This window comes from Procambarus clarkii, chromosome 48, assembly GCF_040958095.1.
Source record: "Procambarus clarkii isolate CNS0578487 chromosome 48, FALCON_Pclarkii_2.0, whole genome shotgun sequence".
Classification (NCBI taxonomy): Eukaryota; Metazoa; Arthropoda; class Malacostraca; order Decapoda; family Cambaridae; genus Procambarus; species Procambarus clarkii.
Window position 1 is genome coordinate 3,804,574 of NC_091197.1, and position 22,653 is coordinate 3,827,226.

The 22,653-nt window shown below is 47.5% G+C and overlaps 1 protein-coding gene across 1 annotated transcript in view; it reads right to left on the bottom strand.

Moving 5' to 3' along the window:
* Positions 1-22,653, bottom strand: part of Cad89D (cadherin 89D) — a 160,008-nt gene that overhangs the window by 53,201 nt on the left and 84,154 nt on the right. Inside the window, exons 3-4 of the mRNA XM_045752662.2 lie at positions 15,632-15,770; positions 15,237-15,392 (exon numbers count right to left, since the gene is read on the bottom strand). Coding sequence (XP_045608618.2) covers positions 15,237-15,380 — 144 coding nt within the window. The 5' untranslated portion in view covers positions 15,381-15,392; positions 15,632-15,770. The remainder of the gene's footprint in view (positions 1-15,236; positions 15,393-15,631; positions 15,771-22,653) is intronic.

The window sequence follows — 22,653 nt, forward strand, 5'->3', positions numbered from 1 at the left end:
GGTTTTACTTTTAAGTACTTTTTGGTTTTACTTTTAAGTACTTTCTGATTTTACCTTTGAGCAAAGTATAGGTTGGACAATTTTTTAATTCATTGGGAAGCGAGTTCCATAGACTGGGTCCTTCTATTTGCATAGAGTGTTTGTACAGATTTAGCCTGACTTTAGGAATATCAAAGAGAGAGATATTTATGGTGATAATGGGAGTTATTACATCAGAGAAGAGTTTCAGATCAAGATCAGAATCATGGAACAAGGTTTTGCAAGTGTAAATAGAAAAAGATAATGTATGGAGCGTATGTTTAGTGATTTAAACAGAGGGGCTATGTTTTGAATGCATTGCGTTCAAATTAAATTACCATAACACACCCTACAATGCATTGTATTCTAAGTAAACCCCCCTTAACACACCCTACAACGCATTGTATTCAAAGTAAACCACCTTAACACTAGATAATGCCTTAACACACACACTTTCAACAACAACAACTGGCAACATGAGGGTTGCAATTTCCCCCAGGCACTCACCGTCTCCACTCTGCCGTTATACAAATTAAAATGTTTACATATACATTTCAATGCAAAATCCTGCCATTCTCGGACCGAGTCAGAGTTTAAGAGGTTCGCTACACCTGCCTGGCCCTTCAGTCCTGTTTACAGATTCAACTTGTAATCAATCTTAAGTGGTTGAATAGGGTGGTTCAGCTGCTTCTCGGAGCAGGCTGACGGGTCGTTTCGCACCTGTTGTGATCAGCGAATCTTTGTCATGAGTAATAACTACAGAATAGCGGTCAAATTGTTTAGGCTACGATGATTATGCGTACCACGCCGGCTGTGTGCGCGCTGTCGAACGAATTGGGTTAATCAACATAACCAATCAACTTAAATTAACCAATCAACCTAACATTACATACCCAATCTAACTTATCCAACTTAATTAAATTAATCAATCTAACCAACCAAGCAATCAACCCCCCAGTCTAACCAATCAACATAACCTACACAAAACTGTCATAAACACCCACCCTGTCCCGCCCAATCCAACCTAACCCACCACCCTCCACCAAATCAACCCACCTAAACGAAACCCATCCTATGCTAACCCAACCAACCCACCTAACCCAGCGTAAGCCAGGAGGGAAAACTACCGAGGTTCCCAGAGAGACTTTATCAGCTACACAGTAAGACTAAAATATACTAAGAGAGTAAACAAAAAAGCGACCGCATTGCCATGTTTCTATGGCAACCCCAACTAGTTGCCATAGTGTATGGCAACCCCAAACTAATTGCCATATTGTATGGCAACTCAAAACTAGTTGCCATAGTGTATGGCAACCCCCAAACTAGTTGCCATAGTGTATGGCAACCCCCAAACTAGTTGCCATAGTGTATGGCAACCCCCAAACTAGTTGCCATATTGTATGGCAACCCCGAACTAGTTGCCATAGTGTATGGCAACCCAAAACTAATTGCCATAGTGTATGGCAACCCCAACTAGCTGCCATACTGTACCTACGGCAATATGGCAACACCAAACTAGTTGCCATATTTAAGATCATTTGACTAGAACGAGTAAAAGTAGATCTTAAACAGAAGTCGCATACTGTTCTGTATGCTTTTTAAGGCGTTTGCCATACGGGCTTTCACAAGTAATTATGAACGTGCGGAGACTGGTGATTCTGCACGCGCTGCCCACGCGTCTTGGCTCCGGATGCCTTAAAAAAAAAACGCCTTAAGTACAGCTAAACTGTTCAAGGTGTGGTGTATGCAGAACGCGCTCACTAAACGGCTGGCTGACCACGCATTCAACACGAAAACACACGCGCGTATGTAAGCAAGCAGGGGGAGAGAGGGTTTGGAAGGGAGGGGAGGGGAGAGGAGAGGAGAGGAGAGGAGAGGAGAGGAGAGGAGAGAGAGAGAGAGAGAGAGAGAGAGAGAGAGAGAGAGAGAGAGAGAGAGAGAGAGAGAGAGAGAGAGAGAGAGAGAGAGAGAGAGAAGAAAGAGAGAGAGAGAAGAAGAGAGAGAGAAGAGAGAGAGAGAGAGAGAGAGAGAGAGAGAGAGAGAGAGAGAGAGAGAGAGAGAGAGAGAGAGAGAGAGAAGAAAGAGAGAGAGGAGAGAAGAAAGAGAGAGAGGAGAGAAGAAAGAGAGAGAGGAGAGAAGAAAAAGAGAGAGAGAGAGAGAGAGAAGAAAGAGAGAGAAAGAGAGAGAGAGAGAAGAGAGAGAAGAAAGAGAGAGAGAGAGAGAGAAGAAAGAGAGAGAGAGAGAGAGAAGAAAGAGAGAGAGAGAGAGAGAGAGAGAGAGAGAGAGAGAGAGAGAGAGAGAGAGAGAGAGAGAGAGAGAGAGAGAGAGAGAGAGAGAGAGAGAAGAAAGAGAGAGAGAAGAGAGAAGAAAGAGAGAGAGAGAAGAGAGAAGAAAGAGAGAGAGAAGAGAGAAGAAAGAGAGAGAGAGAAGAGAGAAGAAAGAGAGAGAGAAGAGAGAAGAGAGAAGAAAGAGAGAAGAGAGAAGAAAGAGAGAGAAAAGAAGAAAGAGAGAGAAGAGAGAAGAAAGAGAGAAGAAAGAGAGAGAAGAGAGAGAGAAGAGAGAGAGAGAAGAAAGAGAGAGAAGAGAGAAGAGGAGAGAAGAGTGAACGAGCTCTGGGTTGCTCGCACATTCGTCCAATACGAATATAATACTCAAGGAACCTGCAGTAGGACTTCTACCGTTCCCATTTACATACACCCAGTATCATTCACACAAATGTCTATCTTACGCTTGAAACACTCCAGCGATCCCACGGCTATTGCGTTACCCGGGTCTCTTGTTCCATAAATCAACATACCCTGATTCCAAACTGGTAAATTCCTTGGTGTTCTCATCGGTAACAAGCTGAATTTCCAGGGCCACATTCAAAATACAGCAAAACAAGATTCTAAAACAGTTGGCATTATTTCCAAGATCAGATATTATGTACCTTGCCCTTCCCTGGTGACGCTCTATTACTCTCTCTCATCTATCCTAATCTCAATTATGGTATTTGTGCCTGGGGTTCTACTATCCAAAATCACCTACGTCCTCTAATTACTCGACACAAGTCTACTATTAGAACACTATCAAACTCTGGCCCCAGACAGCACTCGGTACCCTTACTGAAATCTTTGAATATGTTAGATATTAAGTCACTGCACATCCTCTCATGTGTACTCTATATATTTAAAACTCTGAACTATAATGTCAATCCTGACCTTAAACGCTTCCTAGAAGGTTGTAACAGAACCCATGGGCACCACACCAGAAACAAATACCTATTTGATATTTCAAGAGTGCGCCTTAACCAAACTAGAAATGCTCTACAAATCAAAGGTCCCAGAATGGGGAATGACCTTCCTAATCATGTCAAAGGCTGTACCTCTCTCAACCAGTTTAAGATAAAAACTAAGTACTACATAATAAACTCCATGTAATCTACCTTACCCCCTAAATGTCAACCCATGTCTTGCTATTTTCAAACAATACTGTTGTTGACGAACTTCAATAACTGCTGATTTTCACCAGTTTTATGTTTCAATTTATGCTTTGATCTCAATTAGTATTAATTTTTAGTCTAAGTGTTTTTCCCACACCTTGCCCAAAACGGTGTTCGTATTAGTGGCTTTAGACATAGTATGTACTAGCTCTATCTAGAGACCCAACTTTATGTTTGTACCTCACCTTGTATATATGTACTTTTACCTGAATAAACATTTGATTTGAGTATTTACCCCAGGTCCTTTTATCTGGTTACCCGAGAACACACTGGAGCCTCAGACACGTGAGGGAAATGTGTGGGTGCTCTGCTGCCTGGGCCGGCCAGGGTGGCTCCCAAGCACCGCTGCCTGGGCCAGCCAGGGTGGCTCCCAAGCACCGCTGCCTGGGCCGGCCAGGGTGGCTCCCAAGCTCCGCTGCCTGGGCCGGCCAAGGGTGGCTCCCAAGCTCCGCTGCCTGGGCCGGCCAGGGTGGCTCCCAAGCACCGCTGCCTGGGCCGGCCAGGGTGGCTCCCAAGCTCCGCTGCCTGGGCCGGCCAAGGGTGGCTCCCAAGCACCGCTGCCTGGGCCAGCCAGGGTGGCTCCCAAGCACCGCTGCCTGGGCCGGCCAAGGGTGGCTCCCAAGCTCCGCTGCCTGGGCCGGCCAGGGTGGCTCCCAAGCTCTGCTGCCTGGGCCAGCCAGGGTGGCTCCCAAGCTCTGCTGCCTGGGCCAGCCAGGGTGGCTCCCAAGCTCTGCTGCCTGGGCCAGCCAGGGTGGCTCCCAAGCTCTGCTGCCTGGGCCGGCCAGGGTGGCTCCCAAGCTCTGCTGCCTGGGCCGGCCAGGGTGGCTCCCAAGCTCTGCTGCCTGGGCTAGCCAGGGTGGCTCCCAAGCTTGCTAACCGCTCCGGCTCTTAACGGCGACTTGCGCTTCCTCCTCTGTTTCCTGTTTACTGTGGGCTAACAGCGAGTATTACGCATGTTTAACTAGCCGGGCTGTGACTTGTCGTGTCACTCATCAGTCGTCGAGTTCGTTAAGGCTACCGCTGCAGGTTTACTGACCGCCAGTGCAGTTCCAAACTCAATTCCATCTCCTCACTCTAGGATATTAATATTTCCGGACGGTTTTTCGTTGAATTAACGGTCCTTTGTCAAGAGAATGAGGAAGTCATGGATAATGGGAAAACATATTGAAGTCACTAATGGCATTGAACTAGCATACTTAGGACTTTCAAGGCTGACGCACTTCCGACTAAACTACAATGAGCTAAACAAAAAAAAGTACTAGGATACAGCAGACAACATGTTATATAAATTAGCTAAGAAAGATTTAGTTAGTTTTCACTCATTTCTAAAATTAGCTATTTTTTTTTTTTTTAGTCTCAGGTCTGAAGTCTACCTAACTCACAATAGATATCACAGAAGCAGCATCTTAGGAAGATAACTTATCACCATAACCGAGAAAGTAATAACGCGCTTGGCATCATACCTTCCATCCAAGATATTTATCTCACACGAGAAAATAACAAGCCCCTCGGAACTCCACCATTTAAAAGAGCGTTGTCTTGCAGCAACAAGTGAATGTAATCGTGCAGCTACATCAGCATCCTACACATTCTGTCGCAAAGGACGGACGAGAATGGTCATTAGCCAAGTAACCAGACTAGAGGCCCGTGGTAGAACCAAGTGGCAGGCTTCAGAACTATAGCAATCGTCGGAAGGAAATCACACCCGAACCCAGCCATTATACATAGTGGGAATGGCTATTCATGCCTGTGCCACTCCATATAGAGTTGCACCTGTTGCACGAATGACTATGGACAGGTGTACACCCAGGCAGCAAGTGCAGTCAGAACCGCTAACATTAAACTTGCCATGAAGTATTCATTAGGGTTACCTTCAGCACCCAGTTGTGCAGGCTGCTGAAGGAGACCATATTGAATAATACATACCAAAGACTCTTCCACAAATTAGAGGCATTATCAGGCACCATCACCTTGATAAGGTAACTAAGGAAAGGAGGATAGAAGCACAAATCAGTGAATTTGTACGATGGTACTACATGGTTGTAGCTGGCAATCCCAATCATTATGGCCGAAGAGGAGATGGCCGCGGGAGAGAATCAATAATAGCGAGAATCCGTCTTGGATACAAATATCCGAAATTGAAACAACAGCTGAGCAGCGGAGTTGCAGAATCTGTGATGAGAGTGACTGACACCGCCTTGACCACTACCTGAGAGAGTGTGGACATCTAAGAGACATTAGAAATTTGTGTAGAATAATAAACTCTACATTGTTTGAGTTAAGAAAATACTATTTGTCAAATGTAGACCAGTTCTTAAAAGATTTCCCCATTTGTGCACCCGCAAGATAACGTAAGATTTAAGGGTTGACAATGTTAATCATCTTGTTTGAGAAGCTGTTCACTTGAGGTAGTTAAGCAAGTCCCAACTGTGTCTAGGTAAAAGTGACAGGATGAACAACCCAGCGGGTTTTCTTCCTACTGGGGAGTGTTGTACATGCTGTTATGGCGGTGTGTCCACTCACAGGATGAGTCCCGCTGCCGACTAAACTCGCCCCTCGGGGAAAAATTAAAAAAAATAATAATAAACTTGCCTGTAAGAGTATGGTGTATGCTCTATCATAAAAACAAACAAAAAGCTTTACAACATTTTTTGCAACAAGCTGATTCAAAACACCAACAATATGTAGCTATCCACACATACATTGAAAAACCAAAGTCACAGGGGCAGCAATAATTCACCAACCACACCCAGGGTGAGGTTTCAGACTATTCGAAGACTGGGGCCGGCCCCTGGTGGGTGTGGCTTCTCTGGCCAGTGTGGCTTGGTGTGGCTAGGTGTGGCTTGGGATCTCCATCTTGCTGATAAAGATGCCATGTTCACCAAACAGCACAGCAACAGACTAAAATTAATGTCCTCCCACATACTTTAAAACAAATTTAGAAGCGTAAGAGAACCACGTCCCCAAATATGTTGCGAAGTCGATACATTGAGGCCATAAAGACTTAGAAGAAGTCTGCATTGGGGTTTCAGAAAGGCAACAAGTTATTAGACCCTGATTTTTCCCCATTCTAAGAGGCGGAAATACTGAACATGTTCTGCATCAAGATAATGGCACCCCCAGCTAATGGGAAACAAACAGGTACCTGATCCTGAAAGATCATTTAAACACTATAAAGAGCAGACCAAATGTGGCTTCAAGCTTGACCTACTAAACTGACAGGCAAATGGACGCCTGCGTTATTTTGTCCCACTTGACATCACCGGAACGGCTACAGCTCTCACGTTCTACACCTTCACAGCTGATAAAATCAAATTCATCAACGTACCTACCTGTAAGCCTGTTGGACCAAGCTGAGCGCTCTCACCGCTAGAGACAGCCATAGGGGGCTCAAGGCTCCTCACTGGTAGTAATCCTGGTCGAGGAGGGATGGCTCTCTCTCAATCCCCACATCTCATAAGCTTCACCCTACTAGTTTTCCCCTGGAACACGACCTACCACTTGATTTACAGCCAGGTCCCTAATTACAGCTTGAGGGAAGACTATGCCCACTGTTAAATAATTCAGATTCATTCGCCTGCAAGTTGAACTGTTGCTTGGGAATTATTGTGGAAAGTACCGTAACATGCTCAGTCACTGCTCGATAGCAGGTAATACAGTAAATATGCAAAACAAAGAATAAAGACATAAAACTAAATATTTAAAACAAAAATAAGTTTGTCAATAGGTGGGTCAAAGCACATCGCTCGGGTAAGGCGACTCATCGCTCAACAAAGCCTGTGCCTCAGTCTTTGTTTAAAGTTTGTTAAGATCCAGGAAGTTCTATTTTATTTCAGACAGGTTCAGGATGAAAGGTTTTCTGTAGAAGAAAGAGGCTCACACACGCAACTTGGCGAAAGTGTTGGCTGATCTTGGCGACAAAAACTAAAAAGTTCAAGTTCTGAATGTTGCTTTCAGCTCTAAAGCCACCGACAGTTATTCTTTTATTCTGGTCAAGAGCTGTCTGCAAAGACATTTTGCCGCTGAAACAATGCTGAAAGTGCCAGTAAGCACACGACCTGCACTCAGGTCTTGATCACCTTCATTGTGTCAAGCTCCAATCACACGTTTTGAACCAAGTTAATGGTTGTAACTCATGCCTTTGTCAAATTTAAGATTATTTGTGCAACCGAAAAGAATGTCAAAATAACGTGACTGACAACTAATATGTCACATGACATTGTGTCATTAGTGGGACAGCCAACCCACACACATGACCTGAAAGGAATTGCACGTTTCGGTCCGTCCTGGACCCTCACTTTTTTTTTTATTTATATATACAAGTGTTGTTACATTTTGTACAGCCACTAATACGTGTAGGTTTTCGTGCAAGTCCTTAACCCTATGTTCCCTGGAATACGACCCCCGCGAAGAATCAGTTTACAACAAAGTACCCATTTTACTGTTAAGTTAAACAAAGGCTACAGTTAAGGATTTGCGCCCAATAAATCCTCTCCGGCCAGGATACGAACCCAGGGGAAAGCGCTCGTGGAAGGCCAGGCGAACGTCTTACCACTACGCCACGGAGTCATACTATGTTATAGATATTTGTACACCCTGAGCATTCTACACCAACACATTCTGGAGTTATCCCGGCTCAAAATCACTCCCAACACACAGCTCATGTAACATCGATCTGACTTGAATTGACTCTAAATGCCTATCAGTAACCCATATTTAGACAAACATTAGCTGTCTTTCAACTTTCTGGTAGTTCTCCTATCTTTAGTGACTTCATCGTAGTGTTTAAATGAATAATGAGATGCAGGAAAAAAAACTCACAGTCTATACACACTCATGTATGTCACTTCTCACCTAATACAGACCTGATATACTAGTCAAGTGTGTATTATATTTATGTAACAACTCTCAAATAATTGCAAGTTATTTGTTGCTGGAGTCAGGTTGTTGCCGGGAAGGAAAACCTCTGCAGATTTACAATATTATAAATACGAGGAAAGATCCAATATATGTACAAGGTCTCACCAGCTACTGAAGATACATCAAAGGCTTGAATAACTTTAGATTCAGGAGAGACCTAAAATAACGTTATTGATTAGTAAGTTATTGTATAACCTAGTCCTAGTGTGACGATGTCAACGCCATATGTTGAGCGCACCCGACCCCATTTTCTATTCCCCGATGGAAGGCTGTGATCTTAATGACACCTGTGTAGTTTCCTTCTTACTATACAATTTTTACTCCTCAGAAGTAATGTGGGTGATACCTTGGTCGACAAAAGTCAGTTCACCCAGGGCAGTCCTGAACTCGAGACTTGTTCCAGTGGGAGCTAGTGGGCCGAGTCGGTAGAGACTGATTTGTCTGCGATAACCAGTTAAGTATTGGTGATTGGACCGACGTATCCCGGGATGGCCTAGTTGAGTTACGAGATGGAATTAACGTCCGTCTGTCCTCTACGTTAAGGCATATCATAGGTGAAGCCCTTAGGGGAAGCAAGCCAGCCTGTGGCTGGAGAGTCGAAGTGGTGTTTTGACACCGTGACGACACTGTGGAGGACTGGCCCAGGAAGAGAAGAAAGTACAAGAGAAGAAAGGCTCAGGGAAGGTACACCTTGAGTGTTGTATGATAGAAGATAGAAGTGGACTTGCCAGGATATAAGATAGCAGAAGTTCTTTTGTAGTGTCCTGTGTGAAAGTGACACCTGTGGTGTTGTGTTATGTACACATGTAATAAGTGTAAGTAGTTAAGAAGTACACGTGGTGATGGTTTTGTTCAGTGCTGTTTACCGCCATTCCCATTGGATTAACTATTATTGCCAGTTGTTAATAACTTTCCTATGAGGTTGGATCTGGTAAGAAGAGACACTAAGGCCCATATATAGTCTGAAATGAAAAGAACCCGGTTACTGGCTAAGTGAGGCCGTAACACCTGGGGCAGCTGGATTGTTTCAAGCGCAGGATAGACATACACATCAGTGAGTTTGGTTGGGGATAAATAGGAGTTGCCAGGCATGGGTCAATAGGCTTTTACACACCTTCCATTATTTTACTGTTCTTTAGTAAATATTTTCACTGCTGGAAAACAACACGGTTGTGTAAGCGATAAGTGTCTACATATTTACTGTCGACGAGCTGCGCACGTCCAGGGATAGCAAGCAGACGAGGCCACGTCCAAGGATAGCAAGCAGACGAGGCCACGTCCAAGGATAGCAAGCAGACGAGGCCACGTCCAAGGATAGCAAGCAGACGAGGCCACGTCCAAGGATAGCAAGCAGACGAGGCCACGTCCAAGGATAGCAAGCAGACGAGGCCACGTCCAAGGATAGCAAGCAGACGAGGCCACGTCCAAGGATAGCAAGCAGACGAGGCCACGTCCAAGGATAGCAAGCAGACGAGGCCACGTCCAAGGATAGCAAGCAGACGAGGCCACGTCCAAGGATAGCAAGCAGACGAGGCCACGTCCAAGGATAGCAAGCAGACGAGGCCACGTCCAAGGATAGCAAGCAGACGAGGCCACGTCCAAGGATAGCAAGCAGACGAGGCCATGTCCTACACGTCCAGGGATAGCAAGCAGACGAGGCCACGTCCAAGGATAGCAAGCAGACGAGGCCACGTCCAAGGATAGCAAGCAGACGAGGCCACGTCCAAGGATAGCAAGCAGACGAGGCCACGTCCAAGGATAGCAAGCAGACGAGGCCACGTCCAAGGATAGCAAGCAGACGAGGCCACGTCCAAGGATAGCAAGCAGACGAGGCCACGTCCAAGGATAGCAAGCAGACGAGGCCACGTCCAAGGATAGCAAGCAGACGAGGCCACGTCCAAGGATAGCAAGCAGACGAGGCCACGTCCAAGGATAGCAAGCAGACGAGGCCACGTCCAAGGATAGCAAGCAGACGAGGCCAAGTCCTACACGTCCAGGGATAGCAAGCGGGCGAGGCCAAGTCCTACACGTCCAGGGATAGCAAGCGGGCGAGGCCAAGTCCTACACGTCCAGGGATAGCAAGCGGGCGAGGCCAAGTCCTACACGTCCAGGGATAGCAAGCGGGAGAGGCCAAGTCCTATCAGTAGCTGGCGCAAGCGACCGCAGTTCACTGCACAAATACAATTGAGTTGATGGGACAATACCTTCAAATATAGTAGCCACTCTTCTGTACGTCTCCGCTCTTCCGTGTCTGAACCCCACACTGTCTCTCCAGGAGCACTGTGCCCCGTCCTGTGTACACTTTCACGCCCCTACCTGTACATACCCCACCTGCGGTGTACAGGTGGAGTATGGTAACTCTGCTGTACCTCCTGCCATTGTACACGGTAGTAGTAGGCATCCATCAGTCTCAGGAGACACTGGAGTTGCGCTCTGGTTGTCGGTCTGGAGTGGCCTCTCCGGGGCGCAAAGCCAGGGTAGGTTGATTCAGATTCAGATTCAGATGTTTATTCAGGTAAGGTATATACATACAAGTGATGTTACATTAATGGATTGATATATAGATAGAGCTAGTACATACAATGCCTAAAGCCACTATTACGCAATGCGTTTCGGGCAATTTCGGGATTCGGGGAAGAAGCTGTTACCCAGGCAGCAGGTCCCCCCTCTCCACGGCGCTGAAAGTCTCCAATGGAAAGGCATACGCCAATACGATTGGTTCCAGCGCCGTCGCAGGAACCAATCGTTCCAATGTGTCGGGCGTACACGGTACGCCCGACACAGGCGATGGCCTCGCATCCTAACTTGACGTACACCACCGTCAGATGAGCCGCCCTGCGACCTTGCCCATGGGACGCATCCTGACTGCGTTAATACGCCTCTTTCAACTCGATTGACACGCTTCACTCTGGTGTAATTCCTCTGACAGTCACTCCGGTTTTACGCACATTTGAACAATGCACTGTGGATGTGGACCAGTAAATGGCGCGTTGTGCTTCAATTAGTGCGTATACACCACCTGAATTTCGTTATACGCCAGATAGAAAACTTAATACGCCGGTTCAGAAGCCCTGTTCGTACGCTTGGAAAACAATATACTTGCAAGACTTTTTTATGGTGCTAAACATACAATATCTTCTTTTTTTTTCAAAAAGCTTGTACCTTCCACGGCGGATTGATACGCGGAAGGAGCATATTACTGAATAACAAACTGGCTGAAAATCCCCAATTCAGTTACGCTGTTCGCCCTGATAACGACCGGAAGCGGCGCTAATGACTTTGGTGCACTGACGGAGATGGTTGGCTAGTCGAGTGGCCTTCAGACTCAATAGACACGACAACAAGTTTACAGATTACCGACGGAGGTGTTAACATTGCCAAGGAAAGGTGGGAATTAAAGAATGAGCGCATGCGAGGCACTTAGTATTTATTTACATCTACACCCACTCAATTACCAGTCATACTCTCACCACTACAATTGTCTTTACTCTTTTGTCTTTGTGAGAGACGTCCAAGTCTAGGTGGAAGTCAGTCTAGGTGGAAGTCAGTCTAGGTGGAAGTCAGTCTAGGTGGAAGTCAGTCTAGGTGAAAGGATCTTGGCTGGCTCTGTAACAACCCATCATTAAACCATTAACTAAATCCTCGTTAATACTGGATATGAAACAGATTTATCCAACAGAAACGAAACACCAAATCTAATCTGAACATAACTATACACGGAAATTTTCTGATACATAATTTATATTCGAGAAACATTTTTTTATTACAAAATATAATAAAATGACTAAGTCTCTGGAACCAGCTTGAGTTTGGGCGAGGGGCGGCGGAGGACGCGGGCCTGTAGGTTACTCTCGCCCAAGCTGATTCCGACCCCCCCAACCCCCCCTCACCAATGTACCGGGTACTCTAAAATAATTTTAAGTATTGAATAATCAAAAAACGTATATTTTCTCGAATATAAATTGTATATTATATTAATGTATGCATACGTGAGGCTTAAACGGTCGGGGATTGAACGCCAACCTGCATGAAGCGCATTCAAAACGATTAACAAGTCTCTAGGGCAGGCTGCGGGTAAGACAGGCTTGAACATAAGAACAAAGGTAACTGCGGAGGGCCTATTGGCCCATACGAGGCAGCTCCTATCTATAACCACCCAATCCCACTCATATACTTGTCCAACCCGCGCTTGAAACAATCGAGGGACCCCACCTCCACCACGTTACGCGGCAATTGGTTCCACAAATCAACAACCCTGTTACTGAACCAGTATTTACCCAAGTCTTTCCTAAATCTAAACTTATCCAATTTATACCCATTCTTTCGTGTTCTGTCCTTGTGTTGAGATTTTTAATACCCTATTAATATCCCCCCCTGTTATGTCCATTCATCCACTTGTAAACCTCTATCATGTCACCCCTAACTCTTCGCCTTTCCAGTGAATGCAACTTAAGCTTTGTTAATCTTTCTTCATATGAAAGATTTCTAATTTGGGGAATTAACTTAGTCATCCTACGTTGGACACATTCAAGTGAATTTATATCCATTCTATAATACGGCGACCAAAACTGAACTGCATAATCTAAATGGGGCCTAACCAGAGCAAGATATAGCTTAAGAACCACACCAGGTGTCTTGTTACTAACGCTTCGATTAATAAATCCCAGTGTCCTATTCGCCTTATTACGAACATTCATGCATTGATCCTTTTCTTTTAAATTCTTACTAATCATAACTCCCAGATCCCTTTCGCAATCCGACTTCGCAATCTCAACACCATCTAGCTCGTATCTTGTAATTCTATCATCATAACCTAGCCTCAGAACTTTACATTTATCAGCATTAAACTGCATTTGCCAATCCTTTGACCATTTCAAAACCCTATCTAGATCAACTTGAAGTGATAGTGAGTCCTCCTCCGAATTAATTTCCCTACCGATTTTTGTATCATCGGCAAATTTGCAAATGTTGCTACTCAAACCTAAATCTAAATCATTTATATATATTATAAACAACAGAGGTCCCAGGACAGAGCCCTGAGGTACTCCACTAACAACATTATCCCACTCTGACTTAACCCCATTTATACTAACTCTGTTTCCTTTGGAATAGCCATGCCCTAATCCAAGTTAATATAGCACCCTCAATACCATGAGCTTCTATTTTTTTAATTAGTCTTTCATGTGGCACCGTATCAAAAGCTTTGCTAAAGTCAAGGTACACAACACTGGTTGAGAACTGGTTGGTGTAGACCGTTTATTTACTCAGCCACTAAACATTTACTCAGTTAACTCAGTTTAACGTTTATTTACTCAGTTAACCCAGCCACTAAACATTGTTTAGTGGCTGGGTTAACTAGCATTTGGCATTTGTAGATGAGGACGGGCTGGCAGATCAACCCGTCCTCAGGCTACACTGGTTAGACCAGCAGCCGACCGCATGGACACCTTCATAAAATGTAACAGTGTGATAAAAATAGGTTTGTTTTCATATATAAATTGATTTTATACAGTAAAATTCAGTGTATATAGTTAGGCGTAGGTCAGGTTAGATGTTAAATTTCCGTTGGCGATTATTTGCGTTTGTATTACTGTACGTGTGTGAAGCTTTTAGGAAGCCGCGATGCGAACAGAACACGTCAGCGAAACACTGCTCGAGGAAGTACATTCGTCAGTTATGACTCGTGTGTAAACCGCTTTTCATTCATAAGGTCGTTCGGCGGCTGGATTAACGAGCATTTGGCCTTTGTTGATGAGGACGGGCTGTTTTGTTGACGAGGACGGGCTGTTTTGTTGACGAGGACGGGCTGTTTTGTTGACGAGGACGGGCTGTTTTGTTGACGAGGACGGGCTGTTTTGTTGACGAGGACGGGCTGTTTTGTTGACGAGGACGGGCTGTTTTGTTGACGAGGACGGGCTGTTTTGTTGACGAGGACGGGCTGTTTTGTTGACGAGGACGGGCTGTTTTGTTGACGAGGACGGGCTGTTTTGTTGACGAGGACGGGCTGTTTTGTTGACGAGGACGGGCTGTGGCATCAGAGATGCTGGGGTTCGAGTGAGACAACCCGAACCCCAGCACCTCTGGGGTTCGGGTTCTCATATATTGGGTATACCAATATTAGATTGGTATATAGGACACAGTCTCTCCTATGGGTTGCATTTTGAACTACGCTCCATGTGATGATAACGATCTTGAATTGCAAATATTCATACATATTAATTGATACATATTAATACATTTTAATTTGAAAATATGGTCCCTATCTGGTGATAGGGACCATAGGTTTGTATTCTGAAATACGATCCATCCGTTATGTATTTTGGTTGTATTTTGAAAGGTGATACAAGATACCAGGATTAGTAGACCTCCAATACTTGAGCAGACGAAGAGAAGGGAATTGTTAGGGGGAAAGCGCCAAGCCATTAGAAGAACATAAGAATAATGGTAACTGCAGAAGGCCTATTGGCCCATACGAGGCAGTTCCTATTTATAACCATCCAATCCCACTCATATACATGTCCAACCCACGCTTGAAACAATCAAGGCACCCCCCCCCATTACGACTATATAGCACTGGGAAGGGGTCAGGATAAGGATTTGGAATAGGACGGGGAGAGAAGTAATGGTACCCAATCCCTTGGACAGTCGGGGATTGAACGCCGATCTGCATAAAGCGAGACCGTCGCTCTACCGTCCACCCCGAGTGGTTGAGCAGTGACTTCAAAATCTTCACAGTCACAGAGGTTGACGTCACAGCGTTGCGAAGCGTTCGGAAGCACATGTTAATACATCCAGGCCATCGGGAGGCTTCACCTACCTGGTTCGACCCGCAGGTGACAACCAGCTTGACGACAGGCGAAGGTCCCAGCATGAGGGCGTGAAGTGGGGCGCCCACCACCAGCCTCCCCACGCCCCCCGCCGCCGCCTCCGCGCCTTCCTCCGCCTGCGCCACCTGGAACATTCCAGCTGTCTCCTGCAGAGGAAAGCAACAATCACTTAATAACAACAATTATTCTATTGCGAAGAATGACTATTTCCTTTATAAAGTATATTTTATGTGATTGTAGCATTATATACCAATGGATTTATAATGAATGAGAGAGAGAGAGAGAGAGAGAGAGAGAGAGAGAGAGAGAGAGAGAGAGAGAGAGAGAGAGAGAGAGAGAGAGAGAGAGAGAGAGAGAGAGAGAGAGCTGCAGCAGAAGCACCTACCTGAGAGAGCGGCTGAAGGGTGAGCAGGTGAGGGTGGGTGACGTTTGAAGGTGATGAGGGTGTGGCCGAGGGGGGGCGTCCTCCCTCACCCTGACGAAGCGCCGCACCTCCTCCCCCGCACCCCACTCACAGCTCCTCCCTGTGAGGAAAAGGGACACAGCAATTAGGAGGTAAAGTTACACCTCATTCCATCGGATATTTATATATTAGAAAAGTCATTAACTTGCATCTTAATTTAAAAGATCAAGAAATTATGGCCAATAAGACGGGATGCCGACCACACATTAGACTGTACCGACCACACACTAGACTGTACCGACCACACACTAGACTGTACCGACCACACACGAGACTGTACCGACCACAAACTAGACTGTACCGACCACACACTACACTGTACCGACCACACACTAGACTGTACCGACCACACACTACACTGTACCGACCACACACTACACTGTACCGACCACACACTACACTGTACCGACCACACACTACACTGTACCGACCACACACTACACTGTACCGACCACACACCAGACTGTACCGACCACACACCAGACTGTACCGACCACACATCAGACTGTACCGACCACACATCAGACTGTACCGACCACACATCAGACTGTACCGACCACACACCAGACTGTACCGACCACACACGGAGACTGTACCGACCACACACGAGACTGTACCGACCACACACCAGACTGTACCGACCACACACCAGACTGTACCGACCACACACCAGACTGTACCGACCACACACGAGACTGTACTGACCACACACCAGACTGTACCGACCACACACTAGACTGTACCGACCACACACTAGACTGTACCGACCACACACTTGACTGTACCGACCACACACCACACACTAGACTGTACCGACAAGATGATGGTAGGTGTTGGTAGCGCCACCCAGGTGGAGGAGACGGACCGTGACTGTTCTGTTAGACTCTGATGTAGGCGTAGCGGCAGGTGGGGGGGGGGGGAGGTTGACGAGGGGGCGGGGTTGACGAGGGGGGGGGTTTGACGAAGGGGGGGGGGGGTTTGACGAAGGGGGGGGGGGTTGACGAAGGGGGGGGGATTGACGAGGAGGGGGGGTTGACGAGGAGGGGGGGGGTTGACGAGGAGGGGGGGGGGTTGACGAGGAGGGGGGGGTTGACGAGGAGGGGGGGGTTGACGAGGAGGGGGGGTTGACGAGGAGGGGGGGTTTGACGAGGAGGGGGGGGGTTGACGAGGAGGGGGGGGTTGACGAGGAGGGGGGGGGTTGACGAGGAGGGGGGGGGTTGACGAGGAGGGGGGGGGTTGACGAGGAGGGGGGGGGGGTTGACGAGGAGGGGGGGGTTGACGAGGAGGGGGGGTTGACGAGAAGGGGGGGGTTGACGAGGAGGGGGGGTTGACGAGGAGGGGGGGGGGTTGACGAGGAGGGGGGGTTGACGAGGAGGGGGGGTTGACGAGGAGGGGGGGGGGGGTTGACGAGGAAGGGGGGGGTTGACGAGGAGGGGGGGGTTTACGAGGAGGGGGGGGTTGACGAGGAGAGGGGGGGTTGACGAGGAGAGGGGGGGTTGACGAGGAGAGGGGGGGTTGACGAGGAGAGGGGGGGTTGACGAGGAGAGGGGGGTTGACGAGGAGGGGGGGTTGACGAGGAGGGGGGGTTGACGAGAAGGGGGGGGGGGTTGACGAGGAGGGGGGGGTTGACGAGGAGGGGGGGGGGGTGACGAGGAGGGGGGGGTTGACGAGGAGGGGGGGGTTGACGAGGAGGGGGGGGGTTGACGAGGAGGGGGGGTTGACGAGGAGGGGGGGTTGACGAGGAGGGGGGGGGTTGACGAGAAGGGGGGGGGGTTGACGAGGAGGGCGGGTTGACGAGGAGGGGGGGGGGTTGACGAGGAGGGGGGGGTTGACGAGGAGGGGGGGTTGACGAGGAGGGGGGGGGGGGTTGACGAGGAAGGGGGGGTTGACGAGGAGGGGGGGGGTTTACGAGGAGGGGGGGGGTTGACGAGGAGAGGGGGGGTTGACGAGGAGAGGGGGGGGTTGACGAGGAGAGGGGGGGGTTGACGAGGAGAGGGGGGGTTGACGAGGAGAGGGAGGTTGACGAGGAGAGGGGGGTTGACGAGGAGGGGGGGGTGACGAGAGAGGGGGAAGTGACGAGAGAGCGGAGGGGGGGCTTCCCAGTGCTATATTGTCATAATGGCTTAGAGCTTCTCCTGATAGTTCTTTTCCCTTTCCTTCCCTTCTCCCTTCCCCTCATTGTCTCGGGCTCGAAGTTACTAATGATTATATTCCACTTAAATAGAAATAGTCATTGAGGAGAAAGTGATTACATTCTCGCTGTTGTCTTCCGTAAGTAGGCGGGAAAAAATATTAAATCCCCCGTTTTCTCTAACCAGAGCCGGGATTCGAACACGGGAGCGGAGGAGTTGAGGGAATATTGTAATCACTTCAGTCACCGCTACGATAATGGGTCAAAATTAGACAGTGATCGTGACATTCACCTTCAAGGGGGGGAGGGGGGGAGGTCGTCGTACTACCTGTCTGTCTGTCTACCTGTCTGTCTGTCTGTCTGTCTGTCTGTCTGTCTGTCTGTCTGTCTGTCTGTCTGTCTGTCTGTCTGTCTGTCTGTCTGTCTGTCTGTCTGTCTGTCTGTCTGTCTGTCTGTCCCTCAGTAATCGGATGCATTAATAGCTATCGCATGCATGACTTGGGCTAAGAGCTATCGCAAGCATGACTTGGGCTAAGAGCTATCGCAAGCATGACTTCGGCTAAGAGCTATCGCAAGCATGACTTGGGCTAAGAGCTATCGCAAGCATGACTTGGGCTAAGAGCTATCGCAAGCATGACTTGGGCTAAGAGCTATCGCAAGCATGACTTGGGCTAAGAGCTATCGTACACAACTCTTTCTATGGATTATGTTAAACATGACATGATCGTAGGATTATCTAGCTGGTAAAACTGACTCCTTAAGGTTAACATACGTGTTCTCTTTAGGGCGTGTCCTCTTTAGAGAAGAGTTAGGGGGGACATGATCACTACATTCAAGATTCTCAAGGGAATTGATAGGGTAGATAAAGACAGGCTATTTAACACAAGGGGCACACGCACTAGAGAATACAGGTGGAAACTGAGTGCCCAAATGAGTCAGAGATATTTGGAAGAACTTTTTTTAGTGTCAGAGTGGTTGACAAATGGAATGCATTAGGAAGTGATGTAGTGGAGGCTGACTCCGTACACAGTTTCAAGTGTAGATATGATAGAGCCCAATAGGTTCAGGAACCTGTACACCTGTTGATTGACGGTTGAGAGGCGGGACCAAAGAGCCAGAGCTCAACCCCCGCAAGCACAATTAGGTGAGTTCACACACACACACTCGTTACCTAAGTAAGGAGGCATTTAGGGAGCTTTACACTGCCTACGTGAGGCCAGTCTTAGAGTATGCCGCCTCATCATGGAGTCCCCATCTGAAGAAGCATATAAGGAAACTGGAATAGGTTCAGAGGTTTGCAACGAGACTCGTCCCAGAGTTACGAGGGATGGGGTATGAGGAGCGCCTGAGGGAACTGTGCCTTACGACACTAGAAAGAAGAAGGGAGAGGGGGGACATGATAGGAACATATAAAATACTCAGGGGGATTGACAGAGTGGACATAGACGAAATATTCACACGCAATAGTAACAGAACGAGGGGACATGGGTGGAAGCTGGAAACTCAAATTAGTGACAGAGATGTTAGGAAGTTTTCTTTTAGCGTGAGAGTAGTGGGAAAATGGAATGCACTTGGGGAACAGGTTGTGGAAGCAAAAACTATTCATAATTTTAAAATTAGGTATGATAGGGAAATAGGACCAGAGTCATTACTGTAAACAACCGATGCTCGAAAGGCGGGATCCAAAAATCAATGCTTGATCCTGCAGACACAAATAGGCGAGTACAAATAGGTTAGCACACACACTGGCATAGAGCCCAGTAGGCTCAGGAATCTGTACATCAGTTGATTGACGGTTGAGAGGCGGGACCAAAGAGCCAGAACTCAACCCACGCAAGCACAACTAGGTGAGTAGACACACACGCGCTCGCGAGTGCACGATGAGACACGAGAGAGGATACAATATGAGCATGTAACTCTGGCAGCAACACGTGCTCTGATGGAGTAAATGGATGTGTACACGCGTGCGTGCGTGTATGCGTGCGCGCGTGCGTGTGCGTGTGTGTGTGTGTGTGTGTGTGTGTGTGTGTGTGTGTGTGTGTGTGTGCGTGTGTGTGTGCGTGTGTGTGTGGTGTGTGTGTGTGTAACCATGTATGCTAGACGTGACAAAACCTTTGCATTCCTCTTAGTGTACATGCTCTGCATTCACCTTAATTCCCTTTCCCTCCTTTCTAATTCCTTCCCCACCTCTTCCATCATATCCTTTTCCATGTACTTCCAAACCCCTTCTGTTCCTCTACACTACCGCGGTGTCCATTTTCCTCCCCAGTCCCCCTCTTAGTGTTCCCTAACCTCTTCCCATCCTCAACCTTTTCAGCTCCCTACTTCCTCTCCCTTCCCTTTCCTCTCCCCTCCCTTCCCTTCCTCCCTTTCCTCTCCCTTCCCTTCCTCCCTTTCCTCTCCCTTCCCTTCCTCCCTTTCCTCTCCCTTCCCTTCCTCCCTTTCCTCTCACTTCCCTTCCTCCCTGCCGCTCCCACCCCTCCCCTTTCTCAGGTGTGGTCACACCTGCCCATTTATTCAGCTTCTCCACCTGTGTCTCGCTCTCACGGCTTCAGCAGCTCCACACCTACTCCCACCTACACACCTTCCTCTGCTTCACCTACTCCCACCTTCACCCAGGCTGGTGAGTATTCAGGTGGGGTTGGTGGATGGGCGGGGATGGGTGGGAGCTTTCATTTTTGTTTGACTTGATGTTTATACTTTCATTCAGGGGGGGGGGGGGGTCGGGTGGGCGTTCTGATGGGCCTTGGGCGTTCAGGTTTGGGCGTTCAGGCTTCTGCCGTTGAGGCGGGTGCTAATATGTATGACATTGTGTGGGTGGGGGAGAGTGAGAGGGCGGCGCCGGCCACACCCCACAGGAGACAGACACAGAATGAGACAATACCAAATTTTAACAAGAAAAACGTGTGGTGTCACACATCACACACACACACATACATACACACACACACACATACACACACGTTTGGTGGGGAAACGAAGCAAAACCCAAACAAAAGGGACGGTGGGAACACACACACACACACACACACACACACACACACACACACACACACACACACACACACACACACACAGCACAAGAAAGTGAACCCGGATGTAATTGGACTCGTGGAAACAAAACTCTCAGGAATCATAACGAATGCCATGTTTCCCCAATAATATACTGTAATAAGGAAAGAGAGGGAAGGAAGGGGAGAAGGTCGAGTGGCCTTATTAATTAATGAGAAAGGAATGAAGTTTCAAAGAGATAATTATCCCGGACTGCAAGGGGTTCAGAGACTACATAACAGACACCATGACGATGGGAGGTCCAAGAGTAGTTGTTGCAGTGATATATAACCCACCACCAAACGACAGAAGACCCAGGCAAGAGTATGACAACAACAACATGGCAGTTAACACAATAATTGAGAGAGCAGCCTCTGCTGCCTGTAGAAATCGATCCCATCTGCTCATCATGGGAGACCACAGTCACAGAAGGATAGACTGGGAGAACAAGGAACCGCATGAAGGGAAAGAGACATAGGGAGCTAAACTATTGGAGGTGACGACAAGAAACTTTTTAAGCCAGCATGTCAGGGGGACCCGCAAGAATGAGAGGCAACGATGAACCAGCGAGACTCGACCTAGTCTTCACTCTGAAAGACTAAAGACATAAGGGAAAAAACATATTTCTGACATAAGGGAAATCGGTTTAGAGGCCCCCGTGGGAATGAGCGATCACAGTGTACTGATATTTGAGTATCTGGTCGAAGAAGGGTTAATGTACTCAAGGAAGGGACCTGAAACAAAAGGCTGGCATTCCGTAAGGGAAACTATGTGGAGATAAAAAAAATTATTAACAGATATAACATAGGAAACAGCTCAGAGGAAAGACGGCCCCAGACATGATGGACTACATCACGCAGAAGTGTAAGGAGGCAGCAGACAAGTTTGTCCCGGTCCAAAAGGAAAACAAACGAAAGGCAGATGAGAAACCCATGGTTTAATCGGAGACGTAAGTTAGTAAAGCAATTCGGTACAAGGGCGTTGAGAAACTATAGCAATAACAGAACACTTGAGAGCAGAGAAAGACACCAGAGGGTCAGGAATGAATACGTCAGGGTGAGAAGAGAGGCAGAAGGGCAATACGAAAATGACATAGCAAGCAAGGCAAAGAATCAACCTAAATTGCTGCACAGCCACACGAGGAGGAAAACAACAGTGAAGGAACAGGTAATGAAACTGAGAATAGGGGCAGCCAGATTCACTACAAACGTCAAGAAAGTGTGCGAGGAACTCAATAAGAAATTCCAGGAGGTCTTCACATTAGAGCAAAGAGAAGTTCCAGAGATAAGAGAGGGAATATCTAACCAGACACCACTAGAGGAGTTTGTGATTACCAGTGGGGAGGCGAGGAAGCATCTTCCGGATTTGGAGGTGACAAAGGCTATAGGCCCCGATGGAATCTCACCACCGATACTAAAGGAAGGAGCAGAAGTACTGTGCCTACCACTCTCCATGGTGCATAACAAATCACTGGTAACAGGTGAACTGACCCAAAATTTGGAAGACAACTAATGTAGTCCTGATATACAAAGAGGGGGATAGATAGTAGGCACCGAACTGCAGGCCAGTGTCCCGAACTTGTATACCATGCAAGCTGATGAAGATTGTGCGAAAAAACTTGAACAACTGAAGTGAAAGAACCTTTTAACACAACATCAACATGGGTTTAGGGATGGCAAGTCATGCCTCACAGGATTAATTGAATTCTACGACCAGGCAACAAAAATCAGGCAGGGAAGTGAGGGATGGGCAGACTGCATAT